The sequence below is a fragment of the Triturus cristatus genome, chromosome 3_1, assembly GCF_964204655.1.
Source record: "Triturus cristatus chromosome 3_1, aTriCri1.1, whole genome shotgun sequence".
NCBI classification, from domain to species: Eukaryota; Metazoa; Chordata; class Amphibia; order Caudata; family Salamandridae; genus Triturus; species Triturus cristatus.
The window spans coordinates 354,342,330-354,364,760 of NC_140583.1; the positions used below are offsets into that span (position 1 = coordinate 354,342,330).

Here is a 22,431-nt window from a genome sequence, read left to right on the forward strand (position 1 = left end):
TAGAACGCTATCCGATCATAGCCCGGTGCTCCTCGCCTTGGAGCTCCCGGACTACACGCCACCTCCGTTCAGTTGGAGATTCAATGCTAAAGCACTCATAGACCCCCTGTACACTGATACCATCGGGCAGGCGATACAGGAATACTTTGACAATAACGCGCCTACAGCGACCGACCCGGGAGTGCTCTGGGAGGCCTGCAAGGCTACTATACGCGGCGTCTGCATCAGCACCAATGCAGGCATACTTAAAGACATCCGACGGCAAATCGGAGCCAAAGAGGATAAACTCCGAGTCCTAGAACGTGACTACGAACGCACACAAAATGCTCGGCTACTGGGGGACATTCGGACTACACTGTCCGAATTTCAGAGCCTCGCGGACGATGAAATTAAATATACCATGAAACGACAGATTGCAAGGGCCTATGGGGAGGGCGGCAGACCAGGAGGGCGACTGGCGGCTAAAATATGTGAGGGACGTGCGCCGCAGAACATACAGGTGATCCGTGGACGGTGGGGGGACCGACATTATGGCGAGCAAGAAATACTGGGGGAATTTATGGATGCATACGGAGAGCTGTATGCCTCCAGGCCTACGGCCGGTGAGGCTGAAATCGGGGAGTACCTCGAAGACGTGGCGATAGCGTGGCTATCGGACACACATCGCGAATATCTATCCCAACCTATCACAGTAGAGGAGGTCACGGAAATAATTAAGTCACTGCCGAATGGTAAGGCTCCGGGCCCCGATGGCTTTACATGCGAATTTTATAAGGCGTTTGTTGACCAGCTGGCCCCCCGTCTAGTGGAAATGTATGGAAACGCACATGAGCAACAACGACTGCCGCCCACATTGCGGGAAGCAATACTACTGGCCCTCCTCAAGCCACAGAAAGATCCGGAGCTTTGTGACTCCTATAGACCACTGTCCCTCATAAACGTGGATAACAAGATCTTAGCTAAATTGCTTGCTGCACGTCTGAACCCGCTGATGCCCAGACTGATCTTGCCTGACCAGTCTGGATTCATACCAGAACGCTCCACTGCTCACAATACGCGGACACTATTTGCGCTTGCGCATTACTTAACACCTGAGACGAAGGCGGCGGCGGTCTTCCTAGACGCAGCCAAGGCCTTTGATTCTCTAGAATGGAAATATATGACTAAGGTGTTGCGGAGGATGGGATTCCCACTTGCGTTCCTTCAATGGATCCACTTGCTATATGATGCACCTGTGGCGAGGATTAGGGTGAATAACTATATTTCAGACACCATTGCTATACGGAGAGGGACGAGACAGGGATGCCCGCTGTCCCCTCTTTTGTTTGCTATAGCACTGGAGCCGCTCGCCTGCAAGATAAGACAGGGACATCATTATTCGGCCCTGCAGTTTCCGCAACGGCCGTTGCACATCTCCCTGTACGCAGATGATATGCTACTCTACGTGAGGGACCCACAGACCAATCTGAATCCACTTTTGAGGGAATACATAAAATTTGCACGTAAATCTGGGGTCACCATAAATTGGGCCAAATCCCTGATTATTCCCTTGACTGATACCACGCACCCGCACCCCATAGATTATCCCTTGGAGTGGAAAACGGACCCGATAAAATATTTGGGGGTATGGTTTCACAGGGACCCGGAAATTGTTATCAGGTCTAACTACGGGACGGCGATTGACACACTGGAGGAGAGGGTGGGAAGATGGATTCAGCTGCCTTTATCGCTGGCTGACCGTATTGCTATCGTCAAGATGGTGCTCCTGCCGAAGCTACTTTACCTGTTCACTAACATCCCTATACACCCCCCAATGGAGGTGTTCCGCAGGATTACCTCGTTGGTCCTCCGGCTTGTTTGGGCGGGAAAGACGGCCAGGGTGGAGATGCGGACACTCACGCTACCGTACAGTCAAGGAGGGTTCGGGGTCCCAGACTTCTATCATTATTACCTCTGTGCGCAGGCACAGTACGCACACTACTGGTACCACAGGATCCCATTTCTCACCCACACTGCGATAGAAGAGGGGGATGCGCTGCCTGTCCCACTCGAGGCGATTATCACCCATCGTAGGCCGCCACTGCATACGCAAGACATAAACACCATTGACACAACGAACAAAGCATGGCATACCATGGGCAGACTGGCCAATAAACTGCCGCTGTATGCCCCGGCGCTCAGGCTCCAATGGCATCCGGCTATATCAGTAACGCAAGAAAGAGTGGGATTGGACTTGCTGCGGCAGGTAGGCATTGACACAGTAGGAGATTTGTACGATAACGGGACTTTTAAAACACTTGAACATCTCACATTCATTAGTAACATGTCTATGCTATTTCGCTTCAATTATTACCGGCTGCAAAGAGCCGTGAAGGAACTGTATCCAGATTACCCGTTGGAACCGAAAGAGCTGACTGCGTTGCAATGGCTGATCACCACACCTGCTAAACGACACCTGGTGTCTACACTCTATACAAAACTACAGGGGGACATAGCGGGGAACACGCACACCTCAATGGAGAAATGGAAGAGCTGTCTAGATACACAGCTAACAGAGGAAGAGTGGACGGTTGCCTGCACCCTGACGGGAATGCTGACGCCCAATGGTAATCTCCGCATACTACATTTTAAATACCTGCACCAAACATACTACACACCGGCTAGGCTACACCGTTATGGGCTGCGTGGGGATGCTAGATGCGAGCGATGTGGGGCTGATGGTGCAAATTTTATACATCTGGCGTGGTCGTGTGAGGCGGTGGGGAGATACTGGGAGCAGGTGACGAGATTGCTGGGGGCCATGGTGGGAAGTGAGGTGCGCTGTGAGGCTAAGACCTGTTTGCTAGGGTTGCTGCCCGAGATACGGGCCCTAAAGCGCAGATTTTGCATGATTGCATTACTAATGGCCAAAAGAAGGGTATCGCTCTGTTGGTATGGAAAGAAGGTCCCAAAACTGAAAGACTGGCTCACGGACCTAACGTACTGTAGGGATACCCTGAGGACCTACGAAGAGGAGCTCCCTGCTGGATCAACACCCAGAGACTACTGGGTATATTTAACTCAATATCTGCAAAGTGTTTCCGTAGAATCACCAAGCGATTAACATATGAGTGGAAGGGTGGTGGGGGTGGAGCACCTCTGGTTAAGACACAAACCAATGATTCGGATGAAGGATGCTGTTGTGCTGTGACCGAAAAGTTTTGGTTATTGTTCGATTGTAAACAATTACAAATGCCAATAAAAAAAAAAAAAAAATAATAATAGCAGAGCATGTAATTTACGCGTTTTCGGCTGGGTGTCTTTAACAAATCCCAATAGCCCCGCTGTGGGAGATGGCAAATCAGATCTTCCAATTATTTGATTAACTGAGGTAAATATCTTTGTCCAGTAATCTGTTAATTTTGGGCAATCCCATGCCATGTGCAAAAACGAGGCAGTGGAGAAACCGCATCTCCAGCATCCACTGTCCGCACGTAGCCCCATCCTATGAAGCCCTATAAAATCTGTGCAGAAACTTGAAATGAATTAATCTTAACCTGTAATTTGGTGACAACTCAGTGAGCTGCCCGCAGCAGAACCTCCACTGGTCCTCGGTCAGCGGGGTGGCCAGCTCATCATTCCAGTACTGCAGGGATTTGGGACAGACCACAGGGGTCGAATCCTGCATGTTCTTATAGATCCGTGTTACCAGCATGCGGGGGGATGGAGAGCCGACTATGTTTTCCAGGGCGGTCAGGACCGGCGGGGCAGCTGGAAAGTCCCTACTAAGGGCTCTACATGACGCACGGAGTTTATGATACAGGAATTGCTCAGAAAAAGACACATCCCGGTCTCCGTCTGCAGAGGGAGGGGGTCTGAAAGAATTATCAGGTAACAAGTCAGCAAAAGTTTGAAGATTAAATTTTTGCACAAGGGACCTATCAATTCCATCTATGACACATGGTAGCAATGGATTCTGCGATAGTGATAACGATGGGGCATACAACAACGGGACCTCCGCTCTTTTACGCAGCTCCTCCCAAGCCCATCTCAGCGTGCCTGCGGTATCTATGTCAACCCTAGGATGGCTAGCAGGTTTGCAAATTGCCACTTTCAGCGGAGTGGGCGGAACTGTGTCGCGCTCTACCGCCACATGCGGCTGGAATGGTGTTGGGTGTACCCAGAAATGCAGGTATTGGGCCTGGGCGCTGAGCGCATATAAACGCATATCCGGCGCACCCATGCCTCCCTGACACAGTGGGAGTGTTAGCATGTCCCAGGATACCCTCGCCTGTCCACCCGCCCACGCCAGTGTGACAAGATGTGACCTGAGAGTGTTGAAGAAGTGCGATGTTAAAGGAATCGGAACATTCGTGAACAAGTACAGAAACTTGGTTAGTATGATCATTTTAGCTAAGGCCAGCCTACCAGTCAGGGACAGGGGAAGTTTCGGCCATATTTTGAACTTCTCCTCCAGCCACGTCATAGCTCTCCCGTAATTTAGATTTCAAATTTCCTGCACGTCCCGACTAATCCAGATTCCCAAATATTTTACTGCTTCTACCTCCCATTTTAACGGGTACTCGGAAGCGGATCTAGGCGTGCCCTCTGTTAAGGCGAAGATCACCGACTTTGACCAGTTAATAGTTATCCCAGCCAGTCCTCCGAATCGGATAAATTCCCTCAAAACAGGGTCCAGATTTCCTTTCGGGTTCATAAGGTAGAGAGTTACATCATCCGCATATAGCGATATCAAAAGGCATCTAGAACTAAATCCTATTCCTCGTGCCGTGTGATGCTGGCGTATGCGCGCAGTGAGTGGCTCCATTGCTATTGCGAACAATAGTGGAGAAAGGGGGCACCCCTGTCTTGTACCACGTGATATTGGGAGTGGATCAGATAGCATCCCGTTGACCCTGATCCGAGCGCGGGGGAATTGTAGAGTAGCCATACACTATTGATAAAAAGCGGGCTGAACCCCACACGACCTAGGATTGTGAACAGAAAAGGCCACTCCAGGGTGTCAAAGGCTTTTGTAGCGTCAAGGAACACTACTGCAGCATGGACGTCGGGATGCAAGTAATGTAATACTGAGAAAATGGTTCATAGGTTGTGCGACGTCGAACTCCCCGGAATGAACCCCGACTGGTCAGGAAGTGCAATCATGGGCAGCAGTGGCTGCAATCGATTAGCAATCAATTTCGTGTATATTTTGACATCTACATTTATCAGTGAAAGTGGCCTGTACGAATCCAACTGGGAGTCTGGTTTTCCTGGCTTTAGTAGCGTAATTATTATAGCTTCCCTCATGGTATTGGGTAACACTCCCGTTTCCAGGGCTTCCCCATAAACCTCCAGCAGCCTTGGCACCAATCCGTCAACGCATGCTTTGTAAAAAGATGTGGTCAGACCGTCGGGGCCGGGGGCCTTGTCAAGGGGCAAGCTTTTTATAACCTGTGCAACATCTGCAGCAGTGTACAGGAGATCCATGTATTTTCTATGGTTATCATTGAACCAGGCTAGTGCGATTGAGTCTAAAAATGATTGCGTACCCTCAGGGCAGCCTTCCTGTGTGGCCTTGTAGAGATTAGTGTAGAAGTCAGAAAAGGCGGTCAAAATCTCCCCCCTTCCTCTAAGCACCTCACCAGTCGCAGTGTGTATCTCGTGAATAAACGTTGCGCTCTGGGTGCCCTTGTCATACCTGCCAGCGTACGACCCGGTCTGTCACCCTCCCCATACCTCCTGGCCTCTGCGTACTTCCCCAGGAACTTGACCTCCCGCTGCGCCTCCTCAGAGTAGTCTAACAATTTAGCTTTAAGCAAGCCAGTAAGTACCGGGTCCCCTGTTGCATAGAATTCTTCTTCTAGCGCCTTGATGCTGGTCTCCATCGAGGCAAGTGTCCCTCTGATTGCCTTTAAAACACCCGCCTGTCGAGCAATACATTTACCTCTAATTACTACTTTAAAAGCCTCCCACAGTGAGGCTTTGGTGTCCACCGAGCCCGTATTCAGATCAAAGTATTCGATGATGTCGGACCTAATTTCTTCTTTAAAGGCTTCGTCTAGGAGAGCCTGAGGTGGAAGACGCCAGGCAAAAACCCTCTGTGGCGCGCCGGGAAGTGCCAGTCGCAACACACACGGAGAGTGATCCGAAAGTGATTTGGGCATGTGCGCAACATCTACAGACCAAGTGGCGACATCCCGGGATACCAACCAGTAATCCAGACGGGACCATGAATTGTAGTGATCAGAAGTGCAGGTGCCCTCCCTCAGCTGGGGGTGTCTTTCGCGCCATATGTCAATAAGATCCCCATCGGCCACTATTGCCCCAAGGGCGGCGCTAGCCACCGGGTGTAAGGTGCAGGCAGTTTCCCTCCTATCAAGTGTATCATTTAGGACAGCATTAAAGTCTCCACCCCATAACACAGTCGAACAGCCAGCAGCCCTTATCTTGGACCAAATGCTATGGAAAAAATCAGGAGAATCAACATTGGGTCCTTATATAGCCACAATAGTCACAAGAATGCCACATAGGAGTCCCTGCACCAGAACATACCGGCCCTCAGGGTCGCCCTGTGTATACCTCTCCCTCCAATCCAACCCCTTCTTAACCAGCACAGCCACCCCCCGTGCATAGTTAGAATATACCTAAGAATATACATGTCCCCATCGATTATGGCGGAGTCTCTGTGAATGTGTCACATTCAGGTGCGTTTCTTGCAATAGGCATATGTCTACATTGTGGTTTGCTAAATAGGCACGGACCAGTCTTGCTTTCCTACCATCATTAAGCCCACGGACATTCCAAGTGAGGCAATTTAGAGTGCTAACAGACATTGGATAGGTTTTCTATTCAAATTGTTTTGCATATACCCACTGTGTGATAATTCGACCAACTGCAATATAGTTTTGCCCATAGTATACCTCCAACACTGGCATTAAACAATAACATAGACCCTACCCCCTTCCCCCCACCCACTCCAACCCCCCAAACAGGTTGTAGCAAACCCCCCCTAAAATACCCAAATCATACAACATGACAATCGGGATCATTCCCATGAGGGCACGGCAACACTGGCGTACTTCCTTGCTGTACGCAAGGTGGCCGGGAATACTGCGGGTGAGGCTATCCGCACAAAACCATCTATGCACTGCATAATCTAAAATGGTGCTGATCAGATCTGTAAAACAATTGGCAGTATCTCTCTCGGCAGTGCGCAAGTCTCCCATCTGCACAGGCCTATTGGCCAGAGTGCGGATCAAGTTATATCCATGCTAGTCATTGTCACTTAAGTTGGCTTCCGCCCTCCCATCAACTTCTCGATGCCCCTTCTTCTGTTTCCCACAGACGTGTTTAGCAAACTTTAGCGCAGATTTCGCATCCGTGAAAAAGTGGGACTTCCCATCAACCGACACCTTTAGCTTCGCTGGGTACAGCAGTGAGTACGGGATTTGTGCCTGCAAGAGAATCCGCTTTGCTTGAATAAACTCGCGTCGCACCGCCGGGGTGAAATCCGGGTAAAAGGAGATGGCGTTTCCTTTGTGTGTGATATTGCCTTTCTCCCTTGCCTTCCGGAGGATGAGGTCCCTATCCTGATAATTTAGGAGCTTCGCTATGATGGGTCTGGGCGGGGCACCCACAGGAGGCCTCTGGCCCAGCGACCTGTGGGCTCGTTCCACCACAAAGACTGGGGAGAGGTGAGGATCGAACAGCTCGTGCAGCAGCTCCGTTACGTAGGTCTCCATTTTAGAGATGGCCGTTTTCTCCGGAATCCCCGTGATGCGAAGGTTGCTGCGTCGCGACCTCGCCTCTAAATCCTTGTTTTTAGCTCTGATGACCCTCAGCAGTTTATCCATGTGGAGTAGCTGTTCCTTTGTCTCAACTTGGAATTCGTGATATTCCGTGTGTCTGCCTTCCAGAGCATCCAGGCGAGTCTCGTGCGTCGACACCTGCGACTTGACTGAATCCAATTGTGCGGTTAGGGTGTCCAGCTTGGTATTTATGGTACGCAGGCTGGCCCTCATCTCTAACATGAGGGATCTCAGGTCTCCCCACTGGTCTTCCGTTTGCGGGTCCTGGGACCCCACAGCCTGCGATTCATGTTCCAAGTCGGTATGGCGGGAGGCGCGCTTGTTGTCAAAGTTCAATTTCGGTTGGTTGGCGTCGTGTTTGCCCATGGTTGTATCGGTGCCGCAGGCTTAGTCAGGAGGTCTAAACCAGAAGTAACCGGTGGGCAAAACAGGCAAATGCCCGTCCTCTGTGTCACAATAGCGCGCTGGTGTACCCAAGACGCTCCAACTGTGTCTGAAATCACAGCAACTCCCACTATGCACCGCTAAGCCTGTAAGGCCGCCTACAGGATCAAGCAGCCAAGGATAGCACAGTCAGGCCTCCACAGCAAAGTTTCACAACCCCAGCAGGGCAGCATCGCTCCTAGGGTTTTGCGATGCCCTCCCGGTCTACAAGCTCTTCATATGTGGCATTGGCGAAGCCAGCAACGGCTGTGAGTACCTCATCAACGCAGCGAGCAACGTCCACAGCCTTTTTTTTTATCCTTTTGCCCCCATCAAGCCCACGTCTGGAAATCAGCAGAATGTCACCACACAACAGGCTAGTAAGCACCACCAAACGCTTCCTCTGGAGCGGTACATTCACCGGCAACAACAGGGGCCCGCCACACCTTCATACAGTTTCACAGGGCCAGCGAGTCAGCTTGCAAAAGTGGCCTAAGGATACTCGCAATGTTCAACTTCGTACCCTACAGCAGCGCGGGGGCACAACAGCAGCTTCCGATCTTCTTTGGCCCCCCCTGCTACCCCACCGCACAGGAGCGACCCGCTAAGGCGACGCCTCAAGCAAGGCCGGAACGGCCCCGAGCAGCGCAGCGGCTACCAGCAGCCGCGGGCGACACTGATCTCACCTCCCGGGTCCGCGCGTCCCAAAGCTTCGGATGGACGCCACCGGCCGGTCCTCCAGGCCGCAGCACAGTCAGGCAAACCGCCATGGAAACTTCTCCTCCCGCGCTGACATTGAGAGGCAACGGGAGCCCAGCACTCCGGCACCAGGCCCTCGCCGTGTCAGCGACCACGGACTCACTTTTAGCTCCGCCCGCCCAGGAACGCCGGTACGCAGCCCGGTCACAGCTCGGTGATTATCTCAGCACTGGCACATCGGCGGAGCACCGGGAAAGCAACGCTGGGGACTCAACACCGCTAGCACAGGATACAGCGGGTTTCGGCGGACCAAGACCCACCCGAAGTGCAGGATTTCATGAAGGATTTTCTCCCGGCCGGCGGAGCGCGCTCAGAAAGCGGCCATTCCGCTGCGCAGCCGGCCACGCCCCCCTTGATCCCAATGTACTTGATAGTTTAGGAGTTCCCTGGAAATCCTTTACATCAGAGGTGAATCATGCCATTCTAGGCCACAGTGTGGTTCTTTCCCAGGAACCAAAGTCTCTAATCACACCTCTCTACTAAAATCACTGTTCACAAGTTCCAGCCTCTGCCCCAAAATTATGATGAAAAACAGTAATTGCACTTTGTCTGGACTTCTACAGCAGCAGGTCCGGAATTTGGACGATATCCTGCTACTTGTGACCTGCCTTGGAAGAAGACAAAGCTACAGTGGCAGTTTGTTAAGGTGACCAGCCATTTGACAAGAAAGGTAAGCGCAACGCTTACCATATTGTAACTGCCCTCACAGTCCATCTGGCCAGAACAACTTAACACTAGGTCACAGAGTAGTGTCCGCTGGCTCAGGCTAACGGCTCTGCTTCTGGTACTACAGCAAAGCCACTATAGTGCACAGTTCTCAAGATATCACGGTTTGAAGTCTCAAGCCTACATTCCAGTTTCCTCAATGCTAACTGGCAAAAGAAGAGTCCAGTGAATGTCCCTAATCCAACTTACAAGCACTGCATTTTCTGCCAGCTTTTGACTTTGTCGGTGTTCTTTTTGTCATGGTTTTTGCAAAACACTACTGTTGGGGAAGCTGCCGGGTGCTCATCAATATAAAATTAAAATAAAACTTTACTGAAAGCATAACAATTTTTTGGTCTCAGAGCACACATTATCATAGTAGTCCGTGGGGCTAATTGAAACTACTGTGCATGTGGGTTTGCTCTCTGTGAAAGGGCAGAATGCAGTAACTCACAGTGACGTTAGCAAGGGGCAGAATTGGGCTGACACATGTCTAATACTCTATGCTGTAGAGGGCGAAATAAAAATGCGAATGACACAATAACAGATCAATGAATGAAGAGCCCTGGCTGAAAGATTCTTTAGGTAAGCATATCAAACATATAATTTAGTACAATCAAAAGGCTTCAGCTAACGTCAGACCTACAAATGCAGACGTGAACAGCTGTTTAAAATCAAGGCCCTTAAAGTTGGATACCTATGTCATCGGCTTGGAGTGTTTAGTCATTGCCAGCACTAGCAGGTTCACATAGAGACTGCTTTGAGATGGCTTCGGGTCTGCTAAGTGCTCGACTATGAATTGTGAGCGATTGGATGATCTGGAAAGATTCGTAACCATTCAGTCGCAAACTACCTCAATTGATTAGGTTGAACCCAGGCAATTTCGAAACGAAGGCACAGCTAAATGGATATTTTTCAATCACTCTTCTGGGAACCTGTTGCCTATTAACTGGGGATTTGAAAAAACAGCCCATAGCAGAACACCGAACACCAGAGGCTTGGTTTTCAGCTCTCAAACAATAAGACAACATTTGCATTAGGACTGTTTTTGTAGTAAAGTGCATTATAGATGGTTAAGAATATAATTAAGGTCAGCTCCAAAGCCAAAACGTGTTAATACGGTCTAGTTTTTATGCATTGTACTTAATTATAAGTATCCTGCAAGTCACTTTTAAATAAAAGACCTATTAATGTTAAACAAATTGCCTTGACTGGACTGGACATTCATTCTTCACATGCTCTCAGACTGTATCCAAGTTCCAAACCCTATGCCTCTTCTGAAGTAAGTTTGGACTGCTCATCCTTGCTATCCCGGACAGTCAAATAAGTCGAGAATGCTATACAGCTTCTCTGTTTTATTACTGAATGACTTAGGGCACCAGTGACACAGCCTAACTATTATACTGTCCAGTAACTATCAACTGACTTGGGACCCAAAGAAAAGGCTTCAGACCAATTTAACTGCTCGTTTTTTTATTATTTCCTAGAATGTCTTGCTAATATTTTCAGGGGTGGGTAATCATTAGTTGTGCTCTAATGGGAACAGTCCAGCCCGAACTGCCAGGCCAGGGCCTCCCTGAACCAGAACATAAGCAACCCCTGGGACAGGTTTTGCCCAAGTCAGGGCTCATCATCCAGGTACAGCTTGGCTCCAGTGACAGAGTGCGCAGGACCCACGTCTGGCATACCCCTCCCACCTTATGCAGCATACTTGAATATACTTTAATTAATCTCACCAACTGGTAATTATTCGCGGCTGCATCCAAGTCCACTGTTATTTTGCACACCATTTCACCTCAGGTTTGATCGAGCCATTTACAAATCAGTTTTGACCCTGCTTCAATGTGAACAGTCCAGCCTGAACTGCAGGTCAGGTCCTCTCCTGAAGCAGAACACATGCAAACCCAGGGCCAGTTTCGTCTTTTTTAATGCTCATAAGCCAGGTATAGCTTGCTTCCAGAGACACAGTGTGCACGGGACCCACATCTGGGCATACTCGCCCCACGTCGGGCTACATCCTGAAGTATACAAAAAAGTAATGGATAGGATGCTTGAATTAATCTAAGCTACTGGTAATTAGTCAGGCTGCATCCCAGTCCATTGTTATTTTGCCCTCCATTTCACCCAGTTGGACACAGCAAAATGCAACCCAATCTTGATCCTGCTCCAATTAAACAATTCAGCCCATACTGCCCGGCCAGGTTCTCGCTGAAACAGAGCACAAGCAACTCAGGACTGGCTTCGCCCTAGTGAAGGCTCATCACCCAGGCATAGCTTGGTTCCAATGACACAATGTGCCTGTCCTACCTAAGGCGGCAAACTAAAGTGTACAAACAAGTGATGGATGAAATGCTTGTATTCATCTCAGCTTCTGGTAATTAATTCCCAATCCTTAGTAAAGTACATCAATGAGTTCTTGAATAGTCCACATGCGGCTACTTCTGCTCAGGACACCAGTGAAATTGTATTGATGTAAATGATGATGTGACTGAAACCATTTAATTGAATGAGAAGCTAATAACGGGCCCCACCATGCTAAAATGATCCAATTAAAAATGACAAGCTTCTCAATGTCTGCCTAAATTTTTCAAGAACTCATAGGTTTAAATAAGAAAGATTTCATTAGAGCGATGAATATCACCCAGTACTCTAGCAGCCTTACCTTTCTAGTGTGGTGAAAGAGTTCAAATATGGTCCCACAGGCCTCAAGAGAGATTAATAGTTTGTAACTTACAGGAAGAGAGACAAACTGCCTTAAATACACCTGGGTCACCCATTGCTAAAAAGCAATCTTTAACCCTGAGGTAGCCTGCTAATGTAAGGCCTCCTGCCAATACCAGTTTCTGACGAAAATCCTTAACAAGGAAGGTCAATCATCTTGGGTGATCTACAACTGCCTCCCACCTGCAGTCAGTGACTGCACCCGCCTGCAAGCGGATGTCTGGGGGGAATCCATAGGACCCCCCTCCAGAGGGCTGCCATCAGGGGCACACTGACAGTGCACCACCTTTTAAGTGGCCCGTAATACGGCTCGGGCGCAGAGGCAAAGGGATTCCCTCTGATGACAGCACTGGCGCTTTATGTGCGCTGGCGCTATTGGTATTACAGAAGGGGCTGCACAAGCATCTGCAGCCCTTTCTGTAATATCAAAGTACCCCGGGGCGAGCAAAACAGGTTCAAACATCCGTTGCGCACCCCCGGGCACATTTTGCAATACAGCCTCAGGTGGGAAAAGATAGTGTTTCTGCACAGGTGGTGCCATGGACAATTGCGTTCCCTCCTATCACCTTTGCTATTTACAGTATATGCTAAACAGTGCTTTAAATGGGAAAAAATAAGTGCAGGTACTCACTAAAATAGAGGTGTGGCAAGTGGGCGGGGCTAGGGGCGGGCTAAGGGCAAGATATGATCATTCTTAATGACTTCTGTACCATTTGCAGCACATATCAAAGCCCACGAGAAACGCGTTCATGTCACTAAACAGATTAACTCATTACAAGCTCCTCGGAAGCAGAGCTGCATCTGCCCTGCACTGGATGGAGAGAAAACCTAATCTGCACCTGCCATGCTGATCACGGTACCGGTACTCTCTCTGGCTACAGAGAAGTGCCGGTACTGACGGCAAAAAAAATCTGAGGTGCCGGTACTTAGTACCGGTGAGTACCGGCCCATTTAAAGCACTGATGCTAAAGAAAACCAAAGCAAGATTTTCTGTGCTGGAAATCCGAGCATCTATTTCGGTGACACCCAGCAGCAGTTTCCCATGAGGGGTACATCTCTGAGGCTTTTACAAGCCTATATCGTGAATACCAAAACTGGATGCAGAGTAGAACAGTAGCTCTTAATATTAAAAAGACTGAGAGGTGGGATCACTACGCATTAAGAAACTTGGACCACTCTATGAAAACTGAAAATTAGGTGATGTAAACCGGACCTCTTCATGTGGGGTAAAAACACTGGGAGTGATTTTTGATGGCCCTACGAGCCTGGAAGTCCAGCTCAACAACCTCACACAAACTTTCAGTTATTACATCTGTTTGTAGCCTTAGTGTCCGAAGACAACTGAGTTATCCTCAGGCTCCTGTGGATGTATACCTGTGGGTGTCCCCAACATACTGTGGCATCAACAGAGGATTCAGAGCTGTGCATCTTGAGTAGTAGCTAGACCTAGTTGTTACAATTATATTAGTTTATCTCCACCAAAACACCAAGCATATCCAGTTTAGATCTTTAACTGTGATATACAGGTCCATATATTCAGATAACCTTGCACACTAGCACGCTACACTTCAGAGTTACATTCCCAATAGTACATTGCGGTGTTCTACAAAAGTGGCTGGACATTCCTAAAATTAGACTGGCTACTCTAGGCAGGAAACCATCAAGTACCAGGGTCCAAATGCTTGTTTTTTGGGCATTCTACAAATTTGATAGCTGACCCATTATAATCACAAAAGAAGGGTAACTAAATAGGATAAGTTATTTGGCAGTGAGGGGGTGCCATGGGTAAGTATGGAATATAGGACAGCTGGGCAAGCTAGAAAATTATGTTCTTATGTTACGCAGTAAAGAGGGAAAGCAAAACTGGTTGGGGGAAGGAAGCAGAAATGTACAAAAGTGTTAAAATGACCTTGCTGATAGTAGGAGAAAGCAGTTTGTAAAACACTATACATTTTTTATAAATGCAACTGTTCGAGGTTTTAACTGTATACTCACCACGTTGAGATCATGTAGCCCTCATTGACAGAGCAAACCCTCCACTCAGATGCATCTGTTCTTCGTATTTCTCTGTCCCAGTCAGAGTAGGTTTCAAACAAAGACGTTTTTGGACCACCTCCACCTCCAGGATCGATACCATTCGTTTTATCAGCTGAGAGAGAGGATGTATGCATATATAACGCCCAGCTACATAATCCTGGTATTGACAATCTATTCCTCTATAATATTTCAAATAAACTCAGTCAAACCTATAATTAAATTCACACATATAAACAATCGTTAAAGTGTAATATTTAAAGTTACTTAGGCAAAAGTGGCCTTCTTGTTTGCAGTGCATCTCCCATAATCTGTTTTATATACATGCATTTAAATTTGTTAGAAACTTATGTGAATTAGTAATTTACCTGGATTATGGTAAGCCTTTCCAACATACTCAAAAGCAAACAGAAGCTGAAGGTCTGTAGGCTGGGCATAATGAGCAAGGGCAAGGCAAACCTGAAAAAAATATAAAATATAGATCTTGAATGGCAGAAACTAATTTCAGGAGCCAATTCAACAAGTATATCTCATCTGAGGAATTAAAATAACACATATCATAGCTCAGCTCCGATCATTTTGAATTGGGTACACAGCTACAAAATACTTTATTCTTGAGCAGGTTTGCTCAAGATATATACAGATAGATGTCGAAGCGAGGTTATAGGAGTGTGCAGAGAGACCAGGATGAATACAGTAGAAACAGAATAGTCTAACTTCGTTGTGGTGCCTGTGCTGTAGCCAGCGGCGGCTCCTCCGCTACGGCGGAGGAGTGTCACCCCCCCCCCGAGCCAACACCCTTAAAAACGTGAAAAATAAAATGGGTAAAAAAACAGTTTTATTATTCTTGTGCCGAGACTTTGGGGGCGGGGCCAGGGAGGTGACAGCCCAGACCGTGACAGTCTTGAAAAGGCTGGGTAAAGGATGCCCAAAGGTCATAAGGAGCAGTAGTAACATGTGCGCCACGGTATCGCAAGGACATATTAGAGCAGCTGCCTAGAAAGCAGCTCACATTCACTGATCGCAAGGCCACACTTGTAGAGGAGAAAATCAGTTTGCCATATGTGTCAATTTTTTCGATTTGTGATCAGGCAAAGTGATAGGAAAAGCACTCTCTGGCTTCAGCTGTTAAATAGGAAAGGCCGGGTCACTGGTGTCGGACGATGAAAGAAGCAACCTGCCTATTAACAGCTGGACCTATTAAAATGGTAATAAAAACCCTGTGGGAGCCTGACCAGGTTGCAGTACTTCAGTAAATAAATTAGCCTTCATTTCCACAGTGGGGAGCTGTAAAACTAGACCACCTTCTGCATAAAAACAGCAAAAGAGGTTGGGGGGAGGGGAGGGTGGGGGGACACAAGGGCTGTATCCATGAAACTGTCCAGCCCACAGAAATCTTGAAGTTCCTCTTACTAGTTTTACTCATCATTTGGGGACCATAGTTACCCTCCTTCATCGTAGGTATCAAAGTCAGAGTCTGTGCCAAAAAGACTATGAAACGTTTGGGCCCCAACATGTGGTAAGGAAGCCAGTAGGTTAAGGAATTCGCATAGTAGCCTCTCTGAAGACCTGTACTTGCTGCAACGTCAAAAACAGACCTGGAAATTCATGGAGCATCCAGATCAAACTCAGAATGGATTCCATTAAGGTTCAGGAGTGACCCGATCTCTCAGGAGTATGAGAGTGGACGTATGGCACTTATTCCTGCTTCAACTTCTTATGCTTTTCCTTGTACTTACCCAAAGACTTAGAATGCAATGATCTGCCACAAGAAGGACTTTGGAAGTGGGAATTTTAACCTTCCTTTTAACTTCAACAGGTCACGACATGGAGTCTTCTTGTGTTTGGGAACGTAGAGTTTGGCTTCACGGTCCCACAGGTCCTTGGGGTTCATCTGGGCATAATCGCTGCAAGTCTTGGAGTCATGTTCCGATTACAGCCACTCATGTGAGGGTCTGCCACAGACATCTGTTTGCAACAGTCCCTGCACTGCACTCTGTCACTCGCAGAACTTCGCAGAGGTTTTTTGTAACTTCGCAGAGTTCCGCATAGCAATACTATGCCCAGGCCTATATTTCCTAATGCAGTGTACACCATATCCAATTAAAGGACCAGTTTCATTCGTCACGTTAAATGTAAAAAACACAAGACTAACAGAGCGAACACAGATTCACTTAAGTCATAATTTACACTAGAAAACCATACTCACAATTACTATAATCAATATTTACTTCATGCCACCAAATATTTCAAAGTAAACCCTGCATTCTGTAAAATACGTTTAGACCAAATATGAACAAAATGAAAAAGAAATGGAAAAAGACACCACTATTTTAAGTTACATTATGATGGTACTATAGAGGTGAGTTGTTGAATTTTCTTGTAGTGATTTCTATATATAGCTTTAGGCAAGGTTGATTTTTTCCAACCAAAAATGGAAAAAAGAAGCCCCGGTCCTCACCAAAATAAGTCTGGATGGGTGCAGGGTTATGCCGAAATGACTGGAGAATGAGGGAAGGTAATGGAATTTCTAAGGTTTTTAGATGTGCCATGCTCGTTTTTGCTGCAAGTGTGTGTGGAGATTACTTCTCAACACTTCAGGTGCAACAGAATTCAAATAATTGCTTTTAATTTTTCTCTCCCTCCGCACTGATGTTCCCTCGCTCTACACTCCTCATGCTCTGTCTGGCACGCATCCCACCTTTCTTTGTGTTCTGAACTTCAATCTTGCGAAAAGAACATCATATACTAAAATGGCAAGTAGAAAGAAGCCCATGCCTAACATGAAACATTTATACACCACCCCACTTCTCTTTCTGCCACTGTGACCCTTCCAAGAAAAAAGCCAGACCAGGAGTAACTCATCCAGATCGGTCTTTATTCTTTGCATTTCGGTGCATACAGTCCCCCGTTTGTTACCTACATTGTGTCCAGAACCCAATGTGGAATCTAGGCTTTGATGGGGTACTCAACCTTCTCCTTATACACTACCCCTAAACAGCATCTAAAAGGCTCCCAAAACATTGCCTAATTATTGAAAAGCAATTGTGTACACCTCAAGGATTTCTCTCTTGAGAGGCTCAGTCAGAAGGTCCAAATGACTGTCTCTCTTTCAAGCGACCAAACTATGCGATGGGACCTGGGGAAGGAGTATGGAAAGATGCTCTAAATGAAAAGCCAGGAGTGCGGCGCACGCGCTGCACTGATGATGTAATATCCAACCACAAATGAATTTCCAGGAGTAGAATTATTTCGGAAACAGTGGTCATAACTCGCATGCGCAAGTGAAGAAGTGGCAAACACAAAAGAAAGAATTCCGACATCGCACGCTGACTGGAAGAAACCACCTGCGCTGGCTGGTTGCCTGGCGTCTTCCATGTTTGAGGCAGAGTCAAGTTCCGCCATCGAGAGCACATGGGGCACTGAACACCGGAAATCAGATGAGACGCGGTGTGTTCCACGTAAATACTGTTCACTAATTTCATAGGCGCGGTTGGTTTTGGCGGCCATAAGTTGGATTGGCAAAGCTGTCATGGAAACGCGACCCAGTGTTCTGTGATACAAAATCTACGCCTTCTAAGTTACACAGCTGCCCACTGTATCTTCATTTCTGTGACAAGTGCAGATGGTCCGACCTTCCTGACAGCCAGGCCTTTACATTTTTTAGCCAGTACATGGAATGTTTAAAGTGAGCCTAAGAGCCCACAATGCAGCGAGCTTTTACCTAAAATCCCAGACTGGCTGAAGGCGTAATATATATTATTTGAGTCCACGTGGCAACTATCCTGTTGTGGATCTTAGCATGGGTACCTTTGTGTGGTTACTTTGTACAAAATCTTAACTAGAGCTTTTGTTTTAGCAGGAGGAAAAGGTGTATGCACCGTTCTGACATACTAAGCAATTTATAAAACTCTTTATACTGTTGCAGACAGGTGCAGCGATCACTGAAGGCAACAATGCTCTGAGTTCAAAGGCAGAGATCATCTCTTCAAATACGCGTGTAATGAGGCTACAGTTATTTTCAAAGTATCGCAATTGTTGAATCCAACTTCGTAAACTGACAAGAGGGCTCCGGAGGCCAAAGTGGTAAATTGCTTGTTCCTCTAAATTCTTCAACGAAGCACCTAAATTGGTTGAATAAAAAATAAAAGCACAGTGGCATGAAGATGGGGCTCACGGTCTTGCTGAACACTTGTTCCAAGTAGATTACTAACTGCAGTGGATGAATGGTTACTAGGTATGACTGACCGGAAACCGCTGCCAGAAGTTCTTCCCAAATTCTTTCCACAATTGCTGACTAACACCAATAAGGGCCCGATTCACAGAACATGTACTGAAACTTACTCATGAGTAAATCAAGAGTAATACAGGATTAATCACACCCACTCTCACTGATCTCCAATTCGGGCTCTCCCTATGCAGCATGGCGCAGGTCATGCACAAAAGCTTCAATGCAGCTTTCACTAGCAGAAGCACGGGACTATTGCCGTAAACAACGACAGCTTTTTAGCCAATGAGTTCTGGAGAATGTGGTGTTAAACACACGATTGTTCAAGATTTCATGGAGTGGAAACCCCTCCACACGCATGCAAGACTTGGGATAGGTATGGCAGAAATGGTGCACAGAACACCGATTTGTTCAATAGGGCTTTGACTGGCTTCTTTCGATTTTCAGAAACCTAACCCTACAAGAGAGACTGTTTGCAACATGTTTATGCTTGCTTCACTGCTTTTTCAAATTAATTTTAGAGAGCACAGCAGTGAGTGCCCCGAAGGATTGGCTCTCAACTCCTTTTAAGTTTTGTATCAATTCATCCGTTATGATCTGACTAATTTGTATGTGACAGAGGTTGCATACTACAGATTATGTGCACGTCATAGTCACCATCACTTCTGATCGGAGCTTTCACGCACCGAAAGACAAAAGTTCTACACTGGATGCTCAATAAGCCATTTTTTTTTTAAAGACAAAATGCTTTATAAACAATTATCAAACCTAGATCAAAAATTGAGCTTACAATTACGCTAGTGATGTATACTAATGATACCATGCTTATTAAATGTACCTCATATAAAAACACAGGCCCTTGTGGCACAACTGGGTCATATCAAAGACTCAATGGCACAAAATTAGCTTTAGAAATGAAAACGAGCCTCTATGTACCCAACAAATGCCAGTCGAACTCCAAGCTGGCAGGTTTGAACAAGTTCTAATGGGATGCCTTTGCCAGAGAGAAGTGTTCACCATTTCCAGAAAACGTACATGAATGCCAGATGCCTAAGCTTGGGAAACTTGTTTATGGCCCTTCCATGATAAACAAAAACAGGAACAGACCAGTTTCCCTGCGTCCCCAAAAGCATTCCAAAAACCCCACCCAAGAAAAATCAGATATTCTAGAATTGCAAGTGCTCCGGCAATAAATGGCCGCAGAAACGTTCTCAAAACCAGTTTCACAGTGAAATGAATTCCCATGGATTAAATAGCTCTACGCGCTATGGCAGCCGTCGGTTTTACAAATAAACATAAGCAATATTTATATATGTATTAAATATAGCTAATTACTCCCACTCGTGGCCCTCAATACTAGTTCCCTTCACCCATGCCAAGTATATTCGCAAAATCTGAATTCTAATTAGGCAACCCTGATATGTGCATATCCTTTCCTGCTAACTTGGGTCTTTTATCCCTGTAATACGAATGCCTTTATCACATATCTCTGCAGCAATTTACTGATCTAATGCAACTCATGATATATGTGCCTGAATGTTGTACAGCATTTTTGATCTCCACAAGACCTTGGTTGCTCTATATAAATCATCATAAATTAAAAACAATCACACGGAAAACACTTGGATGTTATATAGCCTTGGTCTACACGGTTCCTTTATTGGGAAGCCAAGTGATACGTGGAAAGCTGAATTTTTGGAATTACCTAAGCATTTCCTTATACACTGCTTTCATGCACTGTTGTATTTGCCGTTAATATATTTTATAATTCTGCACCGAGCACTCGAGTATTTTAAAGTCCATCTTTCATTATGCTTTGTATGTAAGGTCCTTTGGAACCGAAAGTTTTAAACCTTATTTAAGTATATATTTCCTTTACCAATACAGCGTATGTGGGGAAAAATGGTGTGGTTGCAAACTCGCTGCTTGTACAAATCTCTTTTAAAGAAACAATCGCCACAAAAGAACATCGGCAAAAGAAAAGGGCTGAAGAATCCGGCTTCTGGTTATGGTAATTGTATTGTAATTGCATTTATATAATGCTTACTACCCCTGACGAGGCGTCGAAGCGCTTTTTCGGCGAGTAGATCTATACTCCGGAACCCATAGAGGATTAGTGTTGAATTAGTATAGTAAAACATGCAAGTAAATTTTAAGTGGTGGATAGGTTAGTCAGTTATTTGGATTCGGATGGATAGCAGAGAGAAAAAAAAAGGTTTGTATTTATATAGCGCTTGTTACCCCTAATGGGGTGTTGAAGCACGCTACTCCGGAAACCCATAAAGGATTAATGCTGAATTAGTAAGGTGAAATATTAGTAATTTGAGTGGTGGATATTAGTCCGTTATTTGGAGGGAGAAGGGTAGCGGAGGGATAAAAAGGAAGAAAGGTTTGCATTCATGTAGCACCTGTTACCCCTGATGGGTGTTGAAGCGATTTTCTGTCGAGTAAGACGCCATCCGGAACCCAGTGTTGAAAATTAGGATAGTGAAGTATGAAGTAATTTGAGTGGTGGATATGTTATTCAGTTATTTCGATTGAGAAGGGTAGGTTGCAGGATAGAAGAGGGAAAGAGGTTTGTATTTATATAGCGCTTGCTACCCCTTGATGGGGTTTTGAAGCGTTTATTTGGCGTGTAGCACCCTACTCTGGAACCCATAAGGATTACTGTTGAATTAGTATGGCGAAACATGAAAGTAATTTGAGTGGTGGATATGTTAGTCAGTTATTTGGATTGAGAACAGTTGGGGAGGGGTAGAAAAGGGAAAAAGGTTTGCATTTATATAGCGCTGGTAACTCTGATGGGGGTGTTGAAACGCTTCATTGGTGAGTAGCACGCTACTCTGGAACCCATGAAAGATTAGTGGTGAATTAGTATAGTGGAATATGGAAATTGAGAAGAACATGTTAGTCTGTTATTTTGATTGAAAAGGATAGTGGAGGGACAGAAGAGTGAGATTTTTTTTTGGGAGGTCATAGCAGTAGGAGGCTGCTTTTGGATGAGTAAAAAGGGGTTTTTGAGGGGGAAGAGTCAGAGGGGAGAGTTTATAAAGGCTTGTTTTGGGGGATCGGTATAGTAAAAAGAGGTGTTAGATGATGCAAGGCGGGGTAGAGTAAGAGAGTCTAGAAAGGGTTATCTTGGGGATCATAATAATGGTATGGGGTTTGGGATAAATGAGAGAGTGGATGTAGAGGATTTATTGATAGATGTATAGGGTGAAAGATAGGGTAGTGCATTGGAAAGAGTAGTAGAAAGAAGTTTAAGACGCGTCAGAAGGTTGGGCCAGAGGATATATTCAGAGAAGTGTAGGCTGAGAAATAGGGTAGTGCATTTGAAATGCTAAATTAGAAGAAAGTGATAAATTTATAGATTCATAAGTACACTGAAAGTATATAGATGCATAAAGGAGGTAAGTATATATAGATTAGGGGGGCGGAGCTTGCCGAGGATCATGGCGGACGCGTGAGCGCGTAGCTCCTGGCATCAACCCTCAAACGATCCTTCATTTATCCTCTGCTCTGCATAGCTCGAGCGCCTACACGCGGGGAAACCCCCCCGCACCGGACTGCCTCGCCTGGGAACCCCGGAATACCCCTACAGCGCAGTGGGGAGTTGGAGCGGAGAGCGGGGCTCGGTCGGGCGGACTGGGCCGTCATCCCCGACCTGCCTTGGGACCTGCCCCGGTGTGCGTCGCTCGACGTGCGGCCACTGGCGAGGGGGAGGACCCGTACCCCCGGGAGCGCCGACCGCGGTGGAGCCGGTGACGCTAG

General features: G+C 46.7%; 1 protein-coding gene across 1 annotated transcript in view; it reads right to left on the reverse strand.

Moving 5' to 3' along the window:
* Positions 1-22,431, reverse strand: part of MTMR10 (myotubularin related protein 10) — a 436,359-nt gene that overhangs the window by 147,693 nt on the left and 266,235 nt on the right. Inside the window, exons 6-7 of the mRNA XM_085644093.1 lie at positions 14,801-14,891; positions 14,394-14,547 (exon numbers count right to left, since the gene is read on the reverse strand). Of these exons, the coding sequence (XP_085500219.1) occupies positions 14,394-14,547; positions 14,801-14,891 (245 nt within the window). The remainder of the gene's footprint in view (positions 1-14,393; positions 14,548-14,800; positions 14,892-22,431) is intronic.